Source organism: Pipistrellus kuhlii, unplaced genomic scaffold (assembly GCF_014108245.1).
Source record: "Pipistrellus kuhlii isolate mPipKuh1 unplaced genomic scaffold, mPipKuh1.p scaffold_m20_p_2, whole genome shotgun sequence".
Lineage (NCBI taxonomy): Eukaryota > Metazoa > Chordata > Mammalia > Chiroptera > Vespertilionidae > Pipistrellus > Pipistrellus kuhlii.
This window is the reverse complement of record NW_023425515.1, coordinates 179,816,378-179,841,138: the sequence shown is the minus strand read 5'-3', so window position 1 is coordinate 179,841,138 and position 24,761 is coordinate 179,816,378. Positions and strand designations below refer to the sequence as shown.

Here is a 24,761-nt window from a genome sequence, read left to right as displayed (position 1 = left end):
TACCATAGCTCTGGGTCTTTGCATGTGCTCTCCCCTCGGTGGGAGGCAATCTCACCCTCTAGCTGCTTCAGCAGGCACTTTCCTTTACATCCTCCAAACGGTCTCCCTTGGCCTCCAGGCTGACCTTGACCCTGAGTGTGGTAACTGTTTACCGTTCTGCCGCCTGGGCAGGACCAGCCTACAGGAGAGATCAGTGTGTGTGTGTGTGTGTGTGTGTGTGTGTGTGTGTGTGCAAAAATCAATACATAACTTGGTTCTTTTACAAAAACAACCATCAGCATATATGAGCCACCCCAGACCTCTATCTGCACCATGCCCTCCCAGGGCCTGACGCTGGGTTAGTATACTCGCCCAGGCTGCCCCATCAAATGAAGGAATGGGACCCAGTGGGATGCAGGGTTCAAATCCTGACCCTGCCATCAGGCTGTGTGACCTTGGGCAGGTGTCAGAGCCTCTCAGCGTCTTTGTTTCCTCTTTTATAAAGTGGGAATGATCGTGCTCTGCCTCGGGAGGATCGCATTAGATGATGCATGTGAAACACCAGCATTCGTCAATTCTGTGCCCTTCTCCCCCGCCATGAGCTTGGAAATAAAACTGCCCTCTGAGTCTTAAGCCAGTAAAATCCACGCTTCAGGAGGAGAAGAGCCAGGTGGGGGAGTGAATGAGGCGAGAGATGGTTTCGTAAACGACTGAAGGGTTTTGCAAACGGTGGGAACTGCAATCAAGGTGACCCGCCCGACTGTAATCTCGGGGAGGCAGGGCGAGGGTGTGATTGAAATGGAGAAAACAGAGGCCTAATCAATTGCATTGTGCTCTATCTGGAGGGAACAGAAGGCTGCACAGAAAAGGGGGTGCAAGGGAGGGTTTGTTCAGCTGCACCGGAGGGATGGGCAGGGAACCACGAGATACACGGATTCCAGGCTCGGGGGCCTCTGGTCTCTGCTGAGCAGCAAGGGCCTGGGGAGCTCCCCGGGGCTCACTGCCCTGCTGGGCCTTCATTTAAGCTCAGTGGGCCTCCTGGGACCAGGCAGAGTCCCGTCTGTCAGACAGAAATATTTTGGTCCCAGGAAAAGACTATAGAGACTCAGAACACTGATTCTGAAGTCGGAGGATCTGGTTCAAGCCCCTGCTCTGCCACTTATGTCCTGTAACCTACTGTCCTCACCGTGCCTTCGTTTCCCGATTAAGGAAACGAAGGTACGACAGCCTTCCACTCACAGGGCTCTGTGAGGGTTACATGGTGGCATGCACTGAGCAGGCTACCTAGCATATAGTAAGCAATTAGCAAAAAGTATAACAAAGAGCCAAAACCGGTTTGGCTCAGTGGATAGAGCGTCGCCCTTTGGACTGAAAGGTCTCAGGTTCGATTCCGGTCAAGGGCATGTACCTTGGTTGGGGCACATCCCCAAAAGGGGGTATGCAGGAGGCAGCTGATCGATGTTTTTCTAGCTCTCTATCCCTCTCTCTTCCTCTCTGTAAAAAAAAATATATATATATATATTTATATATATTTATTTATATTTATATATTTTTTTTTTTTTAAGTATAACAAAGAGAGCTAGCATGTATTGAGCATTCTATAACCATTTCGCAGATGAGGAAACGGAGGTTTGGAGAGGTTAATAACTTACAAAAATCACACAGCTGGTGTGTGGTGGAGGCAAGACTCACCCCAGGCAGTATAGCTCTTGAGCTGTGCTCTTATCTGCTTACTCCAAGGCAGACGGAAACATGGGGACTCTGGCTTATACATCAGGCTCTTGTGAGTTTGGTTGGCAGAAAAGGCCTCAGGAAGCCCAGGCACCTGAGAGTCTGGGTGTGCAGAGCCACGGCTCCCACTTCTGCGGTCCTTCTCGCTCAGCCGTCACGTGGCCTCTCTCCCTGTGATGGCGCCCATCCAGCTGCCCCTCGCACAGGGCGGGACACAGGGAACGCTCCATCTGCGTTGGCCACTTGGTCCCCTTTTCTTTAGGCCACTCAACTTGGGTTTCCAGGAAACCTTTCTACCAACATCTAGAGGGAGACGACCTTCCCAACATCCACCTGGGGCCGATACGATTTATTCCCCAAAGTCCAGAGGCAGTGAGGTCTGGTAGAAAGATCACAGGCCTTAGTGCAAGAGCAGGGTTCAAATCCCAGCTCTGACACATACAGCTGTGCGACCCATGACCTCCGTGTCCTCATCACAGAACCAGACCCGGGACTAGACAAAGTGGATGTAAACACACCTGGCATTCAGCAGACACGTAATGAGGGAGTGATTGTGATTATTTCTCTCCAGGACAAGGACTGGTCTTGCTCGTGTTGGTATTCCTGAAATCCTGCCTGGCAAAGGGCCGTCACACGTTGGATGTGCTGTAACTGTTTGCCAGTCACAGCAGTGATTCCAGGCTCCCAGCTTCTTGCCCCATCCACCCTCTTAGTAAGTCAGGGGTCAACACTTTCCTGATGGGAGAGGTGGGAGCCCTTACTTCCGGTTCCCTTATTTCCACATGGGTGCATGTTAGCGGCCAGAGTGTCTCGAAGGGGAACTGGGGATGGGGCAATTCCTCACTGCACATGTGCCTGGCGGGTCCCTTCGCACCTTCAATCCCTGCCCACTCCATGACAGGAGGCCCTAGTCATCACCACAAACAAAACTGCCCCCGAACCTCTCCCCAACCCCCTAGGGTGCAGAGCTGCCCAGGTGAGACCCAGTGAAACCACATCAGTAATGAAGTTGACATTTTGATCTCCCGCTGCCTGTCTTCTGTATCCCTCTCTCAACATGTCCTAAACTCAACAGGGACGAGCATCAGGACTGTTGGGTGGTCTAAAACACCCCTCGCTGTACCCTGTGCTGATCAGGGCTACGGGTACTCCCTCTTCCCAGCAGCCAAAGCAGCCCCACTCACCTCCCACCGACCATCCTCCCTCCCAAAGGAAGGGGTCTTCATAGCGCACGGATTCACATTGTCATTTTTCTTATTTACAAAATCAACACACACACACACACACACACATGACGTGGGGGCGGGTGCGCGTGTAAGCCCTCAGCAATCCTCTCCCTCAATCTGGGCCTTGGACCCCAGTCCTGGACTACAGGGTACATCCAACGGGAAAGGGATCCGGCAAAGGGTTTCCCTCTCTTTGTAGCTTACAGACACGAGACACTGATAGAACGGAGTTGAATTCTGAAGTCCTGGGCCAGGGTGGGATGGCAGGGCAGGAATGCAGGGATGGGAGACAAGGGGAAGGATATAGTTTTATAAATAACTGGACAAGGTCTGCGCATTTCCTTTTTTGGGGGGTGGGGAGTAAGGAGACTAGAGACATAGAGGGTCCTAAATTGGAGGGAGAAAGAGTGCCTGGGCCACACGGGGTAAAGGATAATCTCTGAGCCTCGGTTTGTCTGTCTTTAAAATGGGTAGATTGCCCTCCATGGTGTCAGAGCAGCCTGGTTGCTCTGACAGGCTGGGACTCTAAGCCTGGGGGCTTTGGGACGGAGCCCTGGGGATTGAGAAGGGCTGGCGGGCACCCCCAGAGGCGGCAGACGCCCACACCGGCTATGTCTGGTCCCCGGGCTGGTACTGGGGCTCTGTGGAGGTGAAGTAGTCCTCCAGGAAGGACTGCAGGTACTCGAAGGTAGGCCTCTCCTCTGGGTCCAGGCGCCAGGTCTGCAGCATGATCTCGTACAGGGACACCGGGCAGCCCGGGGGGCACGTCATGTGGTAGCCATGCTCCACCTGATCCAGCACTTCCCGGTTGTTCATGCCTAGAGGAGGGGCTCCGTCAGCCAGGGGCCCTGCCTCTCCCAGAGCAGCAGCCGGAGGAGATCCTTCCCCGCGACCCCGTCCCCGCCCCCCGTCCCCGCCGCCCGTCCCCAGGAACCTGGGTAAGGCACGCGGCCCTTGCTGATGAGCTCAGTGAGCAGGATTCCGAAGGACCACACGTCTGACTTGATGGTGAATCTGCCGTACAGGGCCGCCTCCGGGGCTGTCCACTTGATGGGAAACTTGGCACCTGGAGAGGTTGGAGGAGAAGGGGACATAGTGAGGGAGACCCCTGGGAACAGCTGGATGGAAAGAATGGTGTCTCGCCCTAGCCGGTTTGGCTCAGCAGATAGAGTGTCAGACTGTGGACTGAAGGGTCCCGGGTTTGGTTCTGGTCAAGGGCACATGCCCAGGTTGCAGGCTCGATGCCCAGTAAGGGGCATGCAGGAGGCAGCTCAGGGTAGATTCTGGTAAAGGGCACATGCCCAGGTTGTGGGTTCGATCCCCAGTAAGGGGCGTGCAGGAGGCAGCTCAGGGTACAAATGGGGACCCCGCCTGGAAGAGGGTGCCCTTCCATTGCAGGCTGCACTCACACGCACGCTCACGCAGGCAGAGACGATGCAGACATGCCCATTCCCCTCACACGAACAGCTTTGGGAAGAGAGGGAGCCAGAGGACCAGGAGAAGTCCCACGAAGACATGGGGAGAAGGTGCAAACCACACAGACAGTGGCCTAAGCCTGGGAATGCATGTTTTCTCATCCGTGTTATAAGAAACGGCGTGAACAAATGGACATTATTTGAGGACCTGCAGTATAGCCTTCCCTGCATGCCAGGTGCTGTCTTAAGTGACTTACATGCATGAACCCATTTAAGCCCCACAGAAACCCCTGGAGCTACACGCTATTGTCCATGTTGCACAGATAAGGCAAAGGGAACAGACCACACAGTTCATAGGCGGTTAGGACTCAAACCCAGGCGTTCTGGCCACAGAGCTCATCCTATGATGCTTATTGTCTCTCACTTGAGAATTCTAGCAGTACCTGACACATAGTAGGTCCTTGATGAATCATTGTTGACTTACTATTATCTGAATATTTTCGTTTTACAGATGAGAAAATACAGCTCCCAGAGCTTAGGTGGCTCACCCAAGGCCACGTGGCTGGTAAGTGGAAGAGCTTGGATTTGAACCCAGTTACCTCTTACACTTCATTGGGGTGGGCAGGGGAAGGGCTCCCGAGTATGTGAGGCCCCGAGGTGGGGTGAGGCAGGCACCTTGCTGGGGGTTGTACTCGTCATCCTCGATGAGCCGGGCCAGCCCGAAGTCAGCGATCTTGCACACCAGCCGCTCCCCCACGAGGATGTTAGCCGCCCGCAGGTCCCGGTGGATGTAGTTCATGCGCTCCATGTAGGCCATGCCCTCCGCCACCTGGGGCCCGAGGGGTGGAGAGATGGGAACACCATGGCTGTGTGACGGATCATCGGGAAAACCAGCTTCGCAAGGCACTGGCTCGGAGGCAGCCGGCACTCTGCCTCAGTTGGCACAGCTGATGCGGTGGGTGGGGCTGCATGTCCAGGGGAGGCTGAGTTTAAGGGCACAGGGCTTATGGGCACAGGATCTGTGGAAGGTTAGTAGGAGGGGGCTCTGGGAATGAAGGCTGCTGTCCCAGTTTACCTGGGCTGCCATGTCCACCAACTGGGGCAGCGTCAAATCATGGCCCTCTCGGTCCTTGAGGAACTCCAGCAAGCTACCTGGGGAGAGGAACGCAGAAAATCAGCAGCAAGACCCTACCGCCCGCTCCAGGCCAGCCTTTCTCCCTCGGCCCCACCCCTGTCCAGAACCCATCTCCTAGCCTACAGCTCCATCCCCTTCTCCCAGCCCACTCGTGTAGACCGGCCCCCATTCAAGATCCTTCCAGGCCCCTCAACCCTTCACACATCTCACGGGATCCCCTCCACAGATCTCTTCCCACATCTCTGCCCACATCTCTCTTCTCTTCCTACGTCACCCCTAGACATGCCACTCTCAGACTCCGTCCCAGACCCTACCTCATCGCGATCCCGCCTTCCCTGGCCCCAAACCCACCCACCAGCTGACCACCCCTCACGCCAGAGGCCCTGGCTGCTCCCAACCCCACCTGGTCTAACCTGGCCCCGCCCCCAGTCCCAGACCCCACCTGGTCTGGCCTGGCCCCGCCCCCAGTCCCAGACCCCACCTGGTCTGGCCTGGCCCCGCCCCCAGTCCCAGACCCCCATCTGTGTACCTGGCCCCGCCTCCACTCCCAGACCCCACCTGGTCTAACCTGGCTCCGCCCCCAGTCCCAGACCCCACCTGGTCTGGCATGGCACCGCCCCCAGTCCCGCCCCCACCTGGTCTAATCTGGCCCCGCCCCCAGTCCCAGACCCCACCTGGTCTAACCTGGCCCCACCCCCACCCCAGCAGTCACGTGGCTTCACTTCTCAGTGCCTGCTCTGGGATCTCCACCTGGTCCATCCTCCCATCCCAGATCGCTACCCAAGTCCCCCTCCCAGACACTCACCTTAACTTCACCCCAAACCCTGCCGGGCCCCGCCCGGACCGCGCTCACCGTTGCACATGAACTCGGTCACGATGTAGATGGGCTCCTCGGACACCACGGCGTACAGCTGCACCAGCTTGTCGTGCCGCAGCAGCTTCATGACCTGCGCCTCCTCCAGGAAGGCCTTGGGGGACATGGTGCCCGGCTTCAGCGTCTTCACCGCCACCTTCGTGCTGCCGTTCCACGTGCCTGCGGGCGCCCGGGCTCGTCAGGACCGTCAGGCCGGCTCCCCGCCCGCCCTCTCCCGGCCCCGGCCCCCGGGACCCCCGGGACCCCGGGACCCCCGGACCCCGTACCCAGCCACACGTCCCCGAAGCAGCCGGTGCCCAGCCGGCGCTCCAGCGAGATGGAGCTGCGGCTGATCTCCCAGGCGTCCTTGGCCAGGCCCAGCGTCTGCGGCCGCATGGTCGTGCAGGCCGCGGTGAGCAGGTGGCACAGCCCGTCGTTCACCTCTGGGGAGCGGGGGTCGAGGTCACCGAAGGGCTAGAACGGCCCACAGTCCTCAGCCCAGCTCAGTCCCCCAGACCAGTTAGAAGGAGCTAGGCCACAGGTGAGGTCCCAGGCTAGGGCAGAAGGCAACGTGGCCCACTGAGCCGGTGGACATGTTGGCGCCCAGAGAAGGAGGCAGCACCAAGAGGGTGAGGTGACCCCTGTAAAGACGGGGGGCTTCCCCTTGCAGGTGGCCTCCAGCTGGGCTCCAAGAGGAAGGTGGGATTCTGCTGGGTGGAAATGGAGTGGACAATTCCATTCAAAGGTGTGGACTTAGCCCTTGTCCCCTCCCTAATCAACCAAAGCAGAAACCTGGGCATGATGCCCCCTTCCCCTTCGCCCTGCAGGCATCCTCCAAGTCAGTGTTATTCTGCCTCCTCCCCTCTCAGACCCTAGGCACCCCCTTGCTCTGGTATGAGCGGCCTCAGCCTGTTTCCTCTGGAATCCCACAGAGCAGTCTGCTGGGTGAGAGCCTGGATTGGGTTCTAGTCCTGGCCTGCCACTCCCGCTCTGGAGACCCTCCTCTGGGCCTCGGCCCCGTGGCTTGGGGCAGGGGCCTGCAGCCGGGCAGCCCCACGGGCCCGCCTCACCCATGTAGTGCTGCACCAGCTCCTGCACCGACTCAAACTGGGCCCTTGCCGTGATGTAGTAGCCACCGGTGTCCAGCTTGCGGATCTTGTAATGCTTCACGTGATCGCCTCTGGCCTGGTCCCAGTCCCGGATGGACAGAGAGAAGGCACCTGTTGGGAAGGATCACCTTCTGGCCTGCCCCAGTCTGGAAGCAGGAAAAGGCCCACAAGCCTGGGGACCCTGGAGTTGGGAGGCCACACATCCCTTAAACCCAGTCCCAGTCTTGGCCCCGACCCAAGGGCCCTCCCCCACTCCTAGCCCCACCCATCCTCCTACCCCACCCCCTTGCTTTTAGCCCCACCAACGCTCCTAGCCCCACCCTGGTGGCTAGGCTGTCCTGGTCCAGGGCCAGCCATTTCACAGCCCCCACCTTTGGTTGTCTCACTCTCCCGAATGAGAAAGGCTCCCCGGGGGTTGCCAGCGGAGAGCAGCTGCCTCTCAGAATCCTTCCTTCCCATCTTTCCAAAGTACCACCTGTAGGGAAGGGCCGGCAAGAGTCAGCTACACACCTAGTTCAACCCTCAGTCAGCCTCCTGGGAAAAGCCACCTCACAAGCCAAGCTGCAATGTCCTCATCCCATCCCTGAGAGGGGCTCACCCACCTGCTTCACAGCCTGGGCAAGGGGGTCACAGAAAAGCCTAGCTGTTAGTGGGCACCTACTGTGTGCCACTAATGGCTGGGCTTCTCCTCTCCACTCTCTGGGCTTCTCGAGAATTAAAATTGCTAGAACCCCAGTCACCAGCGGCCTCATCAAGGGTGCCACCAGCCCATTAGTCCATCTCATTACCGCTCCTCTAGAAGTTCATTTTACAGGTGAGGAACTTGAGGCTGGGGGAGGCGCCGTAACCTCCTGCGAGGCCTGCAATGATCTGTATGTGAAACCTTTTGCAGCCCACCCTCGTTCTTTTCACACCACCCAGCCCACACCCACCGGAAATCCCCTTCCTCCTCGGGCTTCCAGAACGACACTCTTTCCTGCTTCCCTCCCCCTCTTTCTGACTGCTCCTGCCTGGGTCTTCGGCCACTTTCCCTCCACTCGCTTACATTTGAATATTGTTCTAAGTCTCAACTTCAACGTCAGACAGACCTTGAGCATGGCTGCTCTCTCTTGGATATTCTTCGGGGATTGAATTGTAGCTTCAAACCAACTACGAAGGTATACTGGGGAGATGGAATGACCACAGGTGCCATGGAAGAATAGATGTTATTCGGTCACAGAATTGCCCCGTGACCATCTTGGGCTCAATTAAAAGGAGCATCGTTTTCAAATCAAGGTAGGCGGCAGACTTTAGGAATTGTCATCCCACACCTGGGTTCTGGGCACATTTTGGGGAGCGGGGGAAGCCATTGGCCAAGGAAATGTCCAGGAGGGTAGGCAGGAAGGAGAAGGAAGAACTATAGAAGGACTGTGTAGACCAGACACATTTCCAAGTTTTTTGAGAGCCCCGCCCCCACCCATACCCATGACATTAGCTATTCCTTAATAATTAATGTAAGGACAACAGCACTTATTTTGTGTCAGGCTCTGCTTTCATACATACATGCATTCATTTAATTCTTATAACAAGGTCGTGAACGAAGTGCTATTATTAACTCCCATTAGACAGATGTGGAAATTGAGATACCTTGTGGCTAAGCAACCTGACCAAAGCCACAGGCTCTAAAAGCTGTGTTTCCAGAATAGGAACCCGAGCCGTCCGCTCTGGGGCCTGCACTCTTAACCACCACGCTGTCTTCGCAGCGACCCTGCACGGAGGGCCTCTGCCCCGAGGTGTGGACGCAGGCATGAACCCCATGAACCGCTATTCCTCTGCATCATCACCCCTCCTCTTCTCCACGCCTCCTACCACCTTCACAGACGAAGTCCTCACTCCGCTTGAGCTCTGGACCCTGTCCACGCCTCTCTGCTCAGAATCCCTCTTTCCTGCCAACCTCTACATATGCCTACATTTCTTTCTTCCCCAGAGGAAACTGTTCTAAGCCCTATCTTTGTTGTTGTTATTATTATTGAGCTCAGAAAAGGGGGGTGAGGGAGAGAAGAGAGAGAGAGGGAGGGAGGAACATCAGTGATGAGAGAGAATCATCGATCGGCTACCTCCCACATGTCTCCACTGGGGAACAAGCTCACAACCCGGGCACATGCCCTGATGGGGAATCGAACCATGACCTCCTGGTTCGTAGAGGATGCCATGCGGGCCGGGCTAAGCCCTATCTTGCCATAAACATTCTGCTACACTTCTCACCTTCTCTTCTCTTGAAAAAGCACTTCACACTTGGGGCTCCACTTCCTCACTTCCTACCCCCAGCTCTGCAGTCTGGCCTCTGCCCCACTTCACACAGAGATGTCTCACAAAGGTCGCCCTCATTGCCAAACCCAGTGGAAGCCTCTGGTACTCATTTCTCTTGTTTCCCGGAAACCTCTCCTCCACGCTCTGGCTGCTCTGATGTGGCCTGGCCTGGTTTTCCAGTGGCTCCTTCCCCGTCAAGGGCTGCTTTTCTCGAAGTTGGGTCCTCACCTTCGTCCCTCTTCCTTCAGCTTTAATTATCATCTTCACTCTGAAGAGTCCCAAAGTTCCACCCCAGCCCCAGGTGTGCCAAGAGCCACAGCAAACAAAGGAAGAGCCTAGTGCCAACTAGAAGATGCCCCTCGCTCTGGGCCAATTTGGGGCTTGGCTTGGCATGGGCTGGACACCTCTCATGCAAAGTTCAACCGAATCCACTAGCTGGCGGTCTCCTCCACTGGGTGTTCCCAGCCTTGAAATTTAACCCAACAAGTCCACCCTAGTCACTGGCCCGCTCCTACGTTCCCCCTTCAGCAAATGGCACCATCACCCACCTAATGTCTCAAGAAGCCTGGGCCACCCTTGACTCCTCTCACTCTCCACGTCCCAGTGGCAAATCAGCCCCCAAGTCCTGCTGACTCTCCCTCTGCCGTCTCTCTAATCTGTCCTTTTCATATGTGCGTGCAGATTTAAGTATGAGCCTCAGTTTGCTCACTTGTGAAATGGGGATGATTGTAATGTTAACAGTGTGAGAAGCAATCAAGGTAGGCACCTATAACAGTATCTCAAGTATATAAAGGTATTCTGTGAATGATTCCCTGCCTCCTTAATAGAATTAATTCTAAGCATTTGTTTAGCAGTTTGCAATTTTTTTTAAAAGCCCATGTACTATTGTCATCACTGAGAGCCAAAATGTAGAAATGCTCAGCAAACACAGCCAGATGATCTGGGTTCAAACACCAGCTCCACCTACATACCAGCTATGTGAGCTTAGGGCAGGATATGTTGTTGTTGTTGTTGTTAATCCTCACCTGAGGATGTTTTTCCATTGGTTTTTAGGGAGAGTGGAAGAGAGAGGGAAAGAGAGAGAAATATTGATGTGAGAGAAACTCATAGATTGGGTGCCCCCTGCACGTGCCCTCACCAGGGCCTAGGAGGAGCCTGCAACTGAGATACGTGCCCCTGACTGGAACCAAACTTGGGACCCTTTGGTCCCCAGACCGATGCTCTTTCCACTGAGCCAAACAGGCTAGGGCTTGGGCAGGATATTTAACTTCTCTGTGCCTTAGTTTCCTCATTGGTTAAACAGAATAATATTAATTCCTAACTCCATTAATACACAGAAAACACTTTGAATAGTGCCCAGAACATAGTACATGCTACATAAGTATCATCTGTTATTATCATAATTATTATGTTTTATTCTCACAGTGACCTTACAGAATTATAGATAAGGAGATCGTGTGTAGCTGTGGCTTGCCCAAGAGATGACCTAGACTTTGACCTCCAGAATACTATTCTGGTCTCCTCTCAACCCCTACTCACTCTTCAGCCTGGATGGAGTCCACGGGGGCCACATAGTTGCTGGGGATGTAGCCGGTTTGTCCAGAGCTGAGGGACCGAGCCTCCCACCAGTCGCCTTCACTGCAGGCACAGAAAAGGGGGTGTCAGCGGCCTGGCCCCAAAGGCTCAGGTGGAGACTGGACCTGCCAACCCCTGACCTTGGACTCCCCCCACCCCGGGCTTTTGTCTGTTCTGACCCCAGCCATGACAGCTGTCCCAGGAGGCTGTTCCCTGCGGGAGGAATGTGTTTGGGAACATCTGGGCCTTCTGACTCTCTCCTCTGGCTCCAGCGCCGGGCTGGGGCTTGGGTAGGCAATGGGACAGCTAACTAGGTCACTTCCCCACTGAGTCCACCCCCAGTGGCCACACATTTCCTTCTGGATAAAATGCAGACTCCTCCATGGGGCGTTTGAAGCCTTGGAGCTATGCTCCCACCCACCCCTCCAACCCCTGCTCTCTCTGTTCAGCACCTCAGACTTTATGATCCACCTGGACCAGTGGTCGGCAAACTCATTAGTCCACAGAGCCAAATATCAACAGCACAGCGATTGAAATTTCTTTTGAGAGCCACATTTTTTAAAACTTAAACTTCTTCTAACGCCACTTCTTCAAAATAGACTCGCCCAGGCTGTGGTATTTTGTGGAAGAGCCACACTCAAGGGGCCCAAGAGCCTCCTGTGGCTCAAGAGCCGCAGTTTGCTGACCACAGACCTACGCCAAACCACTTGGTAGTTTCCAGAAGTCATCGTCGTTTATTCTCATTCTCTCTCTTCTTTTCTCACCTCTCCCTTCAAGGTCTATTCATTTCTCTAGACTCAGCTTAGAAATCACCTCCCCCGGGAGGCCTGCCCTGACCACCACCACCTGGAGGCCGTGTTTGGTATTCTTTCTGTGCCCATAGTTCCTCGTGGTCCCCTCGCAGAGCAGCAATAACCCAGGGCTGTTATTGCCATGCATCTGTGTCTCCAACGAGGCTGGAGATTTCTGAGGACAGGAGCCAGGCAGAGTCCCTCTGTGGGTCCTGCTCCCAGCCAGGCCGTGCCCTGCACTGAGTGGCCTGGTCACTTACGTGTTGTTCAGGATGTGGAACTTCTCGCCCTTGGTGAAGGTGAGGTCATCTTCCGTCCGGGCCTCGTAGTCGTACAGAGCAATGAACAGGGTCACCCCGGGCCCTGTAGAGGCAGGGCTACTCAGAAGGGCAGGGCACAGGATGGGGGGCACCAAGGGGCTGCACCCCTAGAGTCCTGATCCCCAGCCAGGCCTGTGCCTCCCCACTGCTGTGCCTGCTTCACAGAGGCCTCTGGAGCCCCATGGATTCCCAGTTCAGGCTTCCCCTCTTGGGTTCAGCACACACACCTTCAAGCCCATCCTTCCCAACCTGGCGACCAATTCCTCCCCCTCCCCTCCAAGATTTCCCTCTTGCAGGGTGGCAGGGGTCCCTCTCTCAGACTGGGACAGAGCTGTGTTTCCCCCTCAGATGGAGGTCCCTGAGGGTGGAGCTGCACGTGTTTCCTCAGCGTGCACGTCGAAAGCCGGGCTGCGTTTCCCGTGCCAGACTGGAGGCTCCCAAGGCCCGTCCACACCTGCCCGCCTCCGGCTCCTGAGCTCACCTGTGATGGCCCTGATGGCGCCCCCATCGAGGAAGGCGGGGCTGGTGGGCTGCTGGGAGAAGTAGTTGTAGTTGGGGATGTGGCCCAAGGAAGACATAGGCCGGGCCTGAGTAGGGTCCGGGCCATAGCGGTCCGAAGCCCCGCAGCTCCTGAAGTCCCCTTCCAGGCCAACGTCCTCCTTGGGCCCTGGCTCCACCTCCTTGCAAAACACACAGCCCATTCCAGGTGCCCTGCTAAAAAAATGGGGCGTGCCTCACTCAGGGGCCCCTGCAGTGAGGCCACCAATGCACCTATGCACGTATGCGTGTGTTCACGTACACACACACATGCACACCACCAGGTCCAGCCGCCTCGCCGATGACTCTGTCACAAGCATGCAGCTTTCCCTCTCGGGTCTGGATAGGGGCTCCCCCATCGTGAGGGACGGAGGTGGGCAGGGCTGCCACTGGATCTAACGACCAGCTGCCTTTGTGTGTTTGCGGAGAGAATGTATATTCTCAGTGGGGCTGCTTTTCTGCTTCCAAATGTTGCTGTGCTTATTTATATATTTTCGCCTCCTATTGCTTCAGTATTTTGTGTTTCTGTGACTCCCTCAGAGTGCTTGCGTGTGTCCTTTGTGCCTCGAAGTATTTGTGAGTGTGTTTGCAGGTTTGCATCTGTGTACGCAGCCTTTTGTGAACGTCTGTGGATATAAGTGCATGTACCTCTCCGTGTATGTATGGCTGTGTGTGCTCGTGTCTTGTGAGTGTGCACATGTGTATGTGTTTCTTGCATGAGTGTGTGCCTGTGTGTGTGTGTGCCTGTGCATGCAGGTCTGTGTGAGTAGGTGCCTCTGTGTCGTTACCGTGTGCATAGTCCTGTGTGGGAGTATATGTGCCTGTCTGTGTGTGCGGCTCTGTGGAAGTAGGTGTGTGCATGTGTGTGTGTCTCTGTGTGTGTGCATGTTAAGCATGGATATGTGCTTGTGAGTGAGTGTGTGTGTGAGGGCTGTGTGCCTGCACCTGGAGATTCCCTGCAGAGGGGATCAAGGCCATTTCCTGTCTCAGGTCCAGCCTCTGGCTTCTCAAGCTGCCTCATTCTGGCTCCCCCATCTGTTACCTAGCAACAGGGCCCTTGTAGGAGGAGGGGTCTGTGAGGAGTTGTGGGGCCCAGGAAGGCCAACCTGCCCGAGTTCCCAGCCCTCGAAGCGGATGAGCCTTGGGGAAAGCCTCCTGTGTATGGGGAGCCGTCAGTCCCCTCCCTCCACACTCACCCCTAGGCCCCTACTCCTCGTCAGTGGGGCTGCAGCATGGTCCTTGGGAGGGGCCAGAGACCTGAGGGAGACAGAAGGACGTGGAAGATGAAGGTTCTGCCAATGTTCCTGCCAGCCAGCTGCTCGCTCCTGCCTCTGCAGGAAGCCAGAAGGCCTGGCTCTGCCCCCGCATGACCTCCGCCTTCATTTTCCTTCCCGCTGCCCCTGGCACACCCACACATTCACCCTCACACAGACACACCACCCACACTGACTCTCACACTCAGATCCACTGATACACCAACATACCACCTCACACAGTCACACACACACACACACACCAGCAACACTCACACACACACACACACACTCAGAGCATGCACTTGCAACACACCAACTCAAGCTAACTCTTACACACACACACACACACACACACACACTCAGAGCATGCACTTGCAACACACCAACTCAAGCTAACTCTTACACACACACACACAAACACACACACACACACACACAGGCTGCCTCGCAAGTAAACAGACTCAGATACTTGGACACTCATATTGTAGTGTTAGATCCATTCCTCTAATTGGATTTATATCAAGTCAGCTCAGCTCCTTCTCTGGCTGCCGGTCACTGTCTCCTAAAAACCGTCTCCTTCCCTGGAAGCTGCCTCTGCTCACAGCCCGGGCGGGTGCCCCCGCAGCAGCTACAGGCCACAATGGTGGCAGAGCAAAGGTGGACACCTACCTCCAGAGCCGGCTCCCAGCCCCCTCCCCCATCGAGGAAGTACCGCGTCAGAAGCCAGGGCCACGGTCCCTTGGGAAGCCCACCAGCGTGCCCAGCCTTTCCTGGTAACTGTCCCCCAGCAAGAGGCTAGCAGGCCATTGAGCAAGGCTCCCCACGCCCCACAGAAACTCGGGCATTGCGACACCCAGAGAGGAACTGCTGGGGGGAGCCCTCAGTTTCCTAAGATGCGAGAGGAATGGAGAGTTTTGGGGTGGGGCCAACAGTAAACACTGATTTCCCCAGAGGGGCCCGAGGGGCCCTGTTTGGCTTTTCTCAACCCCCAAACCCAGTTCCCCTTATGGGTCCTGCCCCTCCTACCACGCAACACTCACCTCTTCCAGGAAGCCCTCCTGGATCCACCAGGTCCAGCTACCCAGGCAATGACTCTGTCACATCAGTGCTCTGGTCCCCACCCCGGTCCTACCACCCCCTCACCCTTCACTGTAACTGTTCTCCTGTGGAAGAGGAGGTGGAGAGGCTGACACCCACATGGGGAACTGTGAGGCGGGCTGTGGTGAGAAACCTAAAATAGGCCCTGCTCACCAGGCCATTGCAGAGGTCTGCACCCCAGGACCCTCCCCCTGGGGAGAAATCGTGGTGTCTGAAAGGCTCAGGACTCTGCAGGGCTGTGTGGGGCCAGGGAGGGAATGGAGCCGGGAGGGCATCCAGGGATTGCAGGCGCCAAGGGGACAGATGGGGGAAGATGAAAACAGAGGTCACAGGATGACCTTTTCACCAGAAGACACTTGTTATCTCAGACAGCACCCAGGGCCGATACCCAGAATCACACACCTCTCCCGACACATTTTCACACACACACACACACACACACACACACACACACACACACACACACGCTGCACATGGCACCTCCTGCAGAGACTCAGCTCCTCTGTGCAGATTCACACACACACACTCACGGACACATACATACCCACACCCCCATATACACATACCTCCAACCCTCACCCATCTATACACACACACCCCCCTACACACACACACACACACACACACACACACACAGCCTCTCCACAAGCATTGCATGCGTAGAATTCACAGCACTATGTGCCAGCCACTGCATTCAACAGTTTACATATATTGCCTCATGTTATTCTTTCAACAACCTTATGAGGTGAGTATTATAACTGATAAGGCAACTGAGGCCCAGAGGCTCAGAAACTTGCCCAGGTTCACACCGTTGACTTATCCTGGCATTGGGCTCCAGAATCAGAGCCACGTTTTCCTATTGCCTGGCCACACAGACCTGGACAATGCCAGCCATTCCTACAGGCCTGGACAATGCCAGCCATTCCTACAGGCCTGGACAATGCCAGCCATTCCTACAGGCCTGGACAATGCCAGCCATTCCTACAGGCCTGGACAATGCCAGCCATTCCTACAGGCATGCGCAGATGCATGGAGCCACCAGAGGGACACACAGCCCTTCCAGATGTCAGACCCACACAGAACTCCCTTGTGGAAAGAGACAAACACAGCTCTGGCCAATGGGTCATGGGTTTGATTCCCTGTCAAGGGCATGTACCTGGGTTGCAAGTTCTCCACCCCGACCATGTGGGAGGCAACCCATTGATGTGGCTCTCTCACATTGATATTTATCTCCCTCTTCCTCTCCCACCCTTCCCACTCCTTTCTCTTTTCTACCCTTCCCCCTTCCTTCCAAAAATATATCAAAGACACAAACGTATACAACCTCTTGGGTCCCCACATAGTTACCACCATGATTCTACATGGGCCTCAGGGGAGCCCACATTCTGCATTCTGGAATGGGGCAGGGACTGTCAGCATGGAGGAGGAGGCAGGGGGCTCGGGGGCTGAGGAAGAGCCGTGGCGGATCCGACACCAGGGGCAAAGGCAGCAGGGCCTGCGCTCAGGGCCTGGCCCTCTAACCCACAGGGGACCAGGGCCCGGGGCTCAGCCTGACCCTCTGAGCACCAGTATGTGGAGGGGGTTGGAGGAAGTGGGGTGAGGGTGTGGGGCACCGGGTGTGGCGCCTGCATGGCCCAAGGCAGTGAGAGGGCCCCCGCTGAATGTGACCACACTCACATGGCTGTCTCAGAAGGAGGAGATGGGGAGAGAGAAAAAAAGAAAAGAAAAGGTAGAGACAGAGATTGGGAGACACAGAAAGACATGAATGCAGACAGGGACAAAGAGAAGCCCAGTGTGAAGTGCTGGTACACTGACTCTTAAAGGGAGGAAAATAAAAAAAGAAGAAGAAAAGCCCTGATTTGTAGCATTTGCTGATTTCCATGGTGTAAATATTCCCACCATGGCTGATTGCAGGTTACTGAAGTGACTTCCTGAACGCTGGGCTGGAAAGAGATTCGCAGAATCAGCTCCCCAGAGCCAGCACTCGCGGGCTCCAGCACTTCGCTGCCAGAAGAAACAAAGAGAAACAGAGACAGGAATGAAAAGCAGCGAGACAGCGACAGAAAAGGGAAAGGGGCCTTTGGACAGCAGCCTGGCTGACTCCCCAGAAGTCTGGAAGGCAGTGACGATCCGTTTGAAAATGCGACTTTTCTGAACACCTATTCAGTGCCTGGTGTGGATCCGAGCAATCCCCATGCATGACCTCACTGAGTGACCCTAGGAAGTGGGTTTTATTATCCGCCCCCCCCCCCCCCGCCCCGTTTTTCAGCGAGGGACTCGATTCTGTTCGCAAATATGCCTCTGGAACATCTGCTTGACAGGAGTCAGTAACCAGAGGCCCATCTGGGTCAGAATCAGGTTGTGGGTGTCAGAGCTGAGGTCTGACCTTCAGCATTTCCTCTGTGTGGCCTGACCCAACTCCGGAACCTGGAATGAAGGCCCTAAGCCCTCCGAACCTCAGTCTCTGCACCTGTGCCTCCTGCGCAGTCGCTGGGAAGCTTGAGGAAACGTGCCTCTGGCCTGGCGCAGTGGCTCAGTGAGGCTGAGAACCACAGGCTTCCAAGAATGGTGCTCCCCGGACCATTCATCAGGCCGCCTCCCCCACCCCATCTCCTGTGCAGCGGGGAAGTGACTTGCTCGAGGTCAAGCAGCCAGACAGGGGATTCGAAGCCAGGGCCATAAATTCAGGCCCAGAGTTCTGTTCCTGGAACCGTGGCCGTGTTCTCCAAAGAATGAGCAGGACAACGTCATCATTCCTTCCCAGCCCCTGGCCAGCTGAGCATGCCACCCCCTGCCATATCACATGGCAGCTGGCCACCCAGCCAGGAGCCTGCATCCCCCCACCCCCCACCCCTACTCCTGAGCTACACAGTCTTTCTTTTTTCTAAAAATATATTTTATTGATTTTTTACAGAGAGGAAGAGAGAGGGATAAAGAGCTGGAAACATCGATGAGAGAGAATCATCGATCAGCTGCCTCCCGCACCCCCCCCCCCCCCACACCGGGGATGTGCCCTCAACCAAGGTACATGCCCTTGACCGGAATTGAACCCGGGACCCTTCAGTCCACAGGCCAACGCTGTATCCACTAAGCCAAACTGGTTTCAGCTGCACAATCTTTCTTGAGGGCCACGCTTCCCAAAGCCACGTCAGGGCTTTGATACAGAGCCAGGATGTCCTGGCCCCCCTGCCACCTCACTAGCCCCTGCCAGGGTCTGTAGGATCTGGAGACAAGTTTAGGGGCAAATTCTACCTGGCATGACAACAACCTTGAGACACTGGGCAAGTCAGTTCACCTTCCTGAGCAGCAGTTCCTTTGCCTAGAGCCATGGTCGGCAAACACATGTGGCTCTTTGGCCCCTTGAGTTTTTAGCAAAGGCCAGCTTAGGGCTCCCCTAATTAACTTAATAACAATGTACCTACCTGTATAGTTTAAGTTTAAAAAATTTGGCTCTCAAAAGAAAGTTCAATCGTTGTACTGTTGATATTTGGCTCTGTTGACTAATGAGCTTGCCGACCACTGGCCTAGAAAATAGGAATAGAAATCAATGCCTCAGGCCCTAACTGGTTTGGCTCAGTGGATAGAGCATCGGCCTGCAGACTGAAAGGTCCCGGGTTCGATTCCTGTCAAGAGCATGTACCTTGGTTGCGGGCACATCCCCAGTAGGAGGTGCGCAGGAGACAGCTGATTGATATTTCTCTCTCTTTCATCGATGTTTCTAACTCTCTCTCCCTCTCCCTTCCTCTCTGTAAAAAATCAATTATATATATATATATATATATATATATATATATATATATATATATATATATATATATATATATATATATAAAAGAAAGAAATCGCTAACTCTGGAGGTTGTTTCTGAACATCAAGTGAGGTCAAGCCCCTGCAGCACCTCCAGGGCTGAGGGAGGAGGAGCGGGGCTGAGGAGAGAGAGAGAGGTTCCCAGGGGGAGGGGGGCACTGAGCTGGCACAGCTACTCGGGGGATTTCACCAAAAGGGAACTGGGCCTTTGGGCAGCAGCCGGAAACCACCATCCTGCAAGAGTTCCGGCTTCTCCTCAGGGCTCCGGGCTCTCAGCCCCAAGGCACCCCACTTGTCTCCAGTCACCGAGACCCCACCCCCTGGCTGGCATCCCTCACTGGTACCCTCCACCCCGCCTGCTCCAGTGCCCTTCCTGAGCCCCATCTCCCCTCTCACTGAGCCTCCAGCCATATCACCCCAGCTCTCTCTGAGCCTCAACCATCCTCCACCCATGAGCAGCCAGGGGAGGGGAAGACACACCGCAATCTGAGGCCACTGCCCGGTGAGGGCAGAACAGGGGGGGGATGGGGCGGTGAGGGGGAGGGGAACCTATCTCTGCTCCCCTGGCTTTACCCTCCGCATGGGCCTGAGGCCTCAGCTGACCTTTTCCACTTCTTGTGGGTGAAAGTGGTTTCTCTCTGCTGCTGAAAACACACCCGCCAGCCTCTGACGCGGGGTCTTCAGGGACCCCAGGTTCCTGGGTGGCTCGGAGGAATGAGTCTACACTCCACAGTGTGGCCAGGCAGGAAGCCCCCTCTCCAGCCAGCTGGAAAGGCCCTGGTTCTGAGCCCCCCTCCCCAGCCCCTCAAGGTCTGGCCACTTCCCTTTCCACGTCAGCCCCAGGTGGCTGCAGAGAGCACCGGATACCCGCGCATATGCTTTCATGCTGATGCTCATTCACTCAAAGCCCAAACCCTACACACACACACACACACACACACACACACATACACATACACACACACATGCTCACACACACACATGCTCACACACACACTCTTACACACAACACACACTCTCACACACACACTCACACACACACACTCACATACACACGCTCACACGCACACCCACTCTTACACACACACACACACACACTCTCACACACACTCACACACACACTCACACACACACATGCTCACACACACACATGCTCACACACACTCTTACACACTCACACAACACACACTCTCACACACACTCATACACACGCGCTCACATACACACACGCTCACATGCACTCCCACTCTTACACACACACACACACATACACTCTCACACACACACACTCACACACACACATGCTCACATACACACACACACTCACACACTCACACACTCACACACACACACACACACACACCCCTTGGGGATCGGGAGCCAGCCATGAAGCCCGTGAGGCCCCAGCCTTCTTCCCCCCTCCCCTGCACACATTCCAGGGGGGCAAGTTGGTTCACCTTCCTGAGCTGCGGTTTCTCTGCCTAGAAAATAGGGCTAGACATTGGCATTCGGTAGGGATGAGGGGGGACTCCGACCTCAGCTCTGGCTACTTCCTTCACCCCATCAGGGACAAGACGCCCTGGGCTCGGTCCCTCATGCTGGCCCTGTCAGTCACTGATGCCGTGTCTGGGAGGCGGCACAGAGCCTGCTCTCCCAGCACAGCCACAGATGGAAGGAGCCAAGGACCAGGATGGGGGTTGGGGACAGATCCCACACATTCACTTACTGGTTGGATGCCAACTCCGTGCTGGTCCCTGGAGGCCCTGCCAGGCTTTGGGCGCCCCTGCATGCTTTTGAGAAGGGGAGGGGAGGGCTGCCCAGGTCAGTGATCAATGACTCTTAACCTCTCCCGGACACTTAGCAAAACTGCGCTCTGCACCTGATTCTCCCGACTGGGAGGGGGTGGGAGGGAGGTGGGGGCTGGTGCGGGCAGAGGTGGTTTCTGAAATATAGTGGCAACCATACTTTGGTAAAAACTGCTGTTTGAATTTTAACCCTGCTAAGTCTGGCTCTTGCATCTGATTAAAACACTGGGTACTTACCTCAGCTTCCAGGTGGAGACCTGGAGGCTGAGGCAATTTTCCCTCGCCTGGGACCAGGACCACAGGAGAATGATTCCCACTGACTCAGTAGCTTCAGGGATAGAAACTGTAGATAACCTTTAGAGTCTAACCGCTGAGCTCTGCTTCTGTACTATCTGCTTTCGCAAGATAGGGCCACATTCCAGTGTCCAGCAGGATGTGACTGGGAACCAACCCTGCGGGCTGTCCCCAGTCTTTAGAATGTAGTCTTTAGGATTTAGAATTTAGAACAAAGGAAAATTCCTGTGGTTTGAACCTTTAAAAGGGACTGCCTACCCCTGAAACGGTGCAGTCGTGTGAGACCACCTGCGTGTGGTGCTCTCATGGCCTTCCTGGCCAGTTATTTCAATAAATCCGTGCCTGCTTTTTTTAATTAATCATCATCCTCCGGTGGTCTTATTTTGAACCCAGATTTCGATCCCACAACAGTTTCCCCTTTAACTCAAATGAGGAAAATGAGGCCCAGAGAAGCCTCATAACCAGCGTAAAGTCACCCAGCAATCAAGGCCCAGTCTGGTCACGTCCCAGAAACGGCGGATCACCCACCCGGGTCCCTGAACACCGTTCCCCATCATCTCCCTCCTCGGTCCGCAGCCTCCCTGTCCTCCCCAGACTGCGGACCCCAACAGGGGCAGAGCTTTGGTTGCTGTGGCTCAGGTGGTTGGACCCTTTCCCGTGTATCACAAGGTGGCGGGTTCGATTCCGATCGGGGCACATACCGGGTTGCGGTTTCAATCCCTGGGCGGGTACCAGAGGCAACACAGTCAGGGGTCCTCAAACTTTTTAAAGTGGGGGCCAGATCACGGTCCCTCAGAGAGCTGGAGGGCCGGACTATATGAACTACTAATTCCTACTGTAACACCTCGGCTGCGCTCACTGCCCAAAAAACCTGGCGGGCCGGATCAGACTCCTCTGCGGGCCGCATGTGGCCCGAGGGCCGTAGTTTGAAGACGCCTGATTCCCTCCCTCCCTCTATATCTCCCCACTACCCTCCTCCGTCTCCGCCTCCCGCTCCTTTTTCTCTCTTTCAACTCAGTGAAAGGAAAACACGGGAGCGGGAGCGAAGCGGGAGCAGCGCGGCTGGAGGGCACCCTCGGGCGGGCTGCGGGGGCCCCGCCCGCGTCGCCATGGAGACGGCCCCGCCCGCGCCCGCGGTCAAAGGCAGGATTTCCGTCGGGGCGGCCCGAGGCCGGCAATTCCCGGATCCCGGAGGAGCGGACGGACCGCCACCTCGGGCCGGGCCGCCGGGCGGGAGGGGCCGGGAGGCCGCCCCGAGGGCGGGGACTTCCCCAGGAAGCGCCACACCTCCGCGCCGGGAGCCCGACACCGCGGCCGCCCCCGGGGGGGGTGGGGGGTCCCGGCTCCCGGCTCCCGGCTCCCGGCTCCCGGCTCCCGACGCCTCCGCTCCCTCGGCCGCCGGCTTCGCCCCGACTCCTGCGAGGCCGGCGAGGGGACCGAGCGGACCCCCGATGCACCGCGTCCTGCATCCTCAGAGACGGTCCCGATGCGCTCCCGCCACCTCCTCCCCGGGGCCCCCGGACCCCGGTCCCCGCCCCAAGCTCTCACTTTCCGGCCCCTCGGGTCCTCCCGGCGCGGCTCGGGGGCCCGCCGGTCCCTCCCCCGCGCGGCGCCTTCCACGTTCCATCAGCCGCCCCGACGGTTCCTTCCGTCCTCCCGCTGGAGCTTCGGGGACCCGCTCCCCCAGATTCCCGCCCCGCACCTGCTGTCAGGCTCACTCTTTTCCTCCCTCGGTCCTTTGGGGGGCGGCCCCTGGCCCTCAGCTCCTGGCTCTCAGCTGCACCCCCTTCCTCCGGGGCCCCAGGGGGCGGGCCGCAGCCCCCTAGCCGCACTGACGCGCCTACCTGGTCCCGGGAGGCCTCCGGCGGAGCGGCCGGTGCGTGGGGCGCGCAGCCTGGGGTGTCGGGGTGGGCGGGGGCGGGGAGCGGCGCCGCGGACCGCCGCCCTCGGGCAGGAGGAAGCCGCTCGGACTTCTCCTATCGCAGCCGCGGCGGCCAGACGGCGGGGAGAGCTCCAGTCCCGCCCCGGCACCGGCACCGAGCCCGCTGCCCGGCGGGGAGGGGCCCCCAGATCCAGGCCCGCCCGCCCCCGCTCCCCGCCTCCCCCTGTCCCTGCAACCCAGCTCCCCTCCGCAGACCCCACCTTCCCCACAGCCTTCCCCACGGCCCCTCCGGAGGGGCCGGTTCCTCCTCCAGAAGCACCTGCTCTGTTAGGATCGCTGCATCGGAGGAGAGGAAGAGGGGCTTTCCTGGGTCACCCCCACCCAGCCCCTGCCTATACCTTTTGCAGCCGGGAGAGCTGAGGACCAGACCTGGACAGGCCTTACCTACATTCTCACCGCCAGCTGACCTCTGGCTACCGTCACAAGCACCGTGGTCCCCAAGCCTTGCCATCCTCCCTCCCTGACTGCCACCCATCCTCAGAACACGCAGCACCGTCTTAGGGTGCCACTGGTTCTTAGGATGTGGGGGGTGGAACATGTTTCCTCAAGGGCAAGGGCTGGGCCTGGCTCTCGTCAATGCCCCGGTGCCCGGGCAGGGTCGGCACGGTCACAGGCTCTTGAGCATGGAAATGCGTGAGTTATCCAGGAACAGAGGAATCACAGGTGAACAGATAAATAAGCAGAGGTGAGAATGAAAACAGGAACTGGCCCGGGCAGGGTAACTTGGTTAGCGCGTCATCCCAATACGCCGAGGTTTGGGGGTTGATCTGTGGTCAGGGCACATACCAGAAGCAGCCAATGAAAGCATAAGTGGATCAGCAAATTGATATTTTTTCTCTCTCCTTTCATTCTAAAATCAATAAAAAATAAGAAAGAATCAAAGAATAAATGAAATTCGAGAATCAATTACTAAATAAGCAAATGGACAGAGGAACAACACTGCTTCTGCTTTAAAAATACAAACTGGGCTCAGCTGGTGTGGCTCAGTGGTTGAACATCAACCTATGAACCGGGACATCACGGTTCGATTCCCAGTCAGGGCACGTGCCCTGGTTGCAGGCTCGATCCCCAATGTGGGGTGTGCAGGAGGCAGCCAACCAATGATTCCTTCTCATCATTGACGTTTCTATCTCTCTCTCCTTCTTCCTTCCTCTCTTTCTAAAATAAATAAATAAATAAATAAATAATCAATTAAAACCTACATTTTTTTAATGTAGTGCAGTTAGTTGGGACATCGTCCCAATGCACCAAGGTTGGGTATTCGTTCAATCCTGGGTCATGAGTGAGTCAATAGGTGGAACAACAAGAAATCAATGTTTCTCTCTCTTCCTCTTTCTTTCTCTCTCTAAAATTAATTAATTAACTAATTAATTAATTAGAACCCAATTGCTTAAAACTCTCTAATGACTTACCTCCCAGTTTGCATAATAAAAATAAAATGAAATAATAAAAAAGAATAATAAAGTCCAAACACCTTGCCATGTCTTGTGTCCCTGCCCACCTTTCCAGTGTCACTGGGCCATCTTCCTGTTCAGCCACTGGAATCCTTTTCAGTTCCAAGAAAACATTGAATGCTGGCCTCAAGGCCTTCTGTTCCCT

General features: G+C 56.1%; 1 protein-coding gene across 9 annotated transcripts; it reads right to left on the bottom strand.

Annotated features, from left to right (window-relative positions):
• Positions 1-2,943: 2,943 nt before the first annotated feature.
• Positions 2,944-23,120, bottom strand: FGR (FGR proto-oncogene, Src family tyrosine kinase). Of its 9 annotated transcripts, none has more exons than XM_036448355.2 (13): positions 23,065-23,120; positions 14,157-14,217; positions 12,905-13,137; positions 12,364-12,466; positions 11,277-11,375; positions 7,820-7,923; positions 7,410-7,559; positions 6,627-6,782; positions 6,340-6,519; positions 5,427-5,503; positions 5,027-5,180; positions 3,871-4,002; positions 2,944-3,754 (listed from the first exon to the last, which is right to left on the bottom strand). In XM_036448355.2, exons 3-13 carry the CDS (start codon positions 13,122-13,124, stop codon positions 3,546-3,548), a joined length of 1,584 nt encoding a protein of 527 aa, XP_036304248.1. In that variant the 5' UTR covers positions 13,125-13,137; positions 14,157-14,217; positions 23,065-23,120; the 3' UTR covers positions 2,944-3,545. The 9 variants fall into 9 exon arrangements, with proteins under 9 accessions (XP_036304248.1, XP_045440924.1, XP_036304247.1 ...); XM_045584968.1 differs by having other exon boundaries at positions 12,905-13,134; positions 23,065-23,079; XM_036448354.2 differs by lacking the exon at positions 23,065-23,120 and adding an exon at positions 22,939-22,997.
• Between the last annotated feature and the right edge of the window lie 1,641 nt (positions 23,121-24,761).

Excerpts from the sequence above, each read along its gene's own strand:
- FGR (XM_036448355.2), bottom strand. The coding sequence starts at position 13,124 with ATGGGCTGTGTGTTTTGCAAGGAGGTGGAGCCAGGGCCCAAGGAGGAC. Across the intron at positions 11,376-12,363 it reads TTCCACATCCTGAACAACAC|TGAAGGCGACTGGTGGGAGG; the intron begins GTAAGTGACCAG and ends CTGTGCCTGCAG. Across the intron at positions 7,924-11,276 it reads GACTCCATCCAGGCTGAAGA|GTGGTACTTTGGAAAGATGG; the intron begins GTGAGTAGGGGT and ends CCTTCCCTACAG.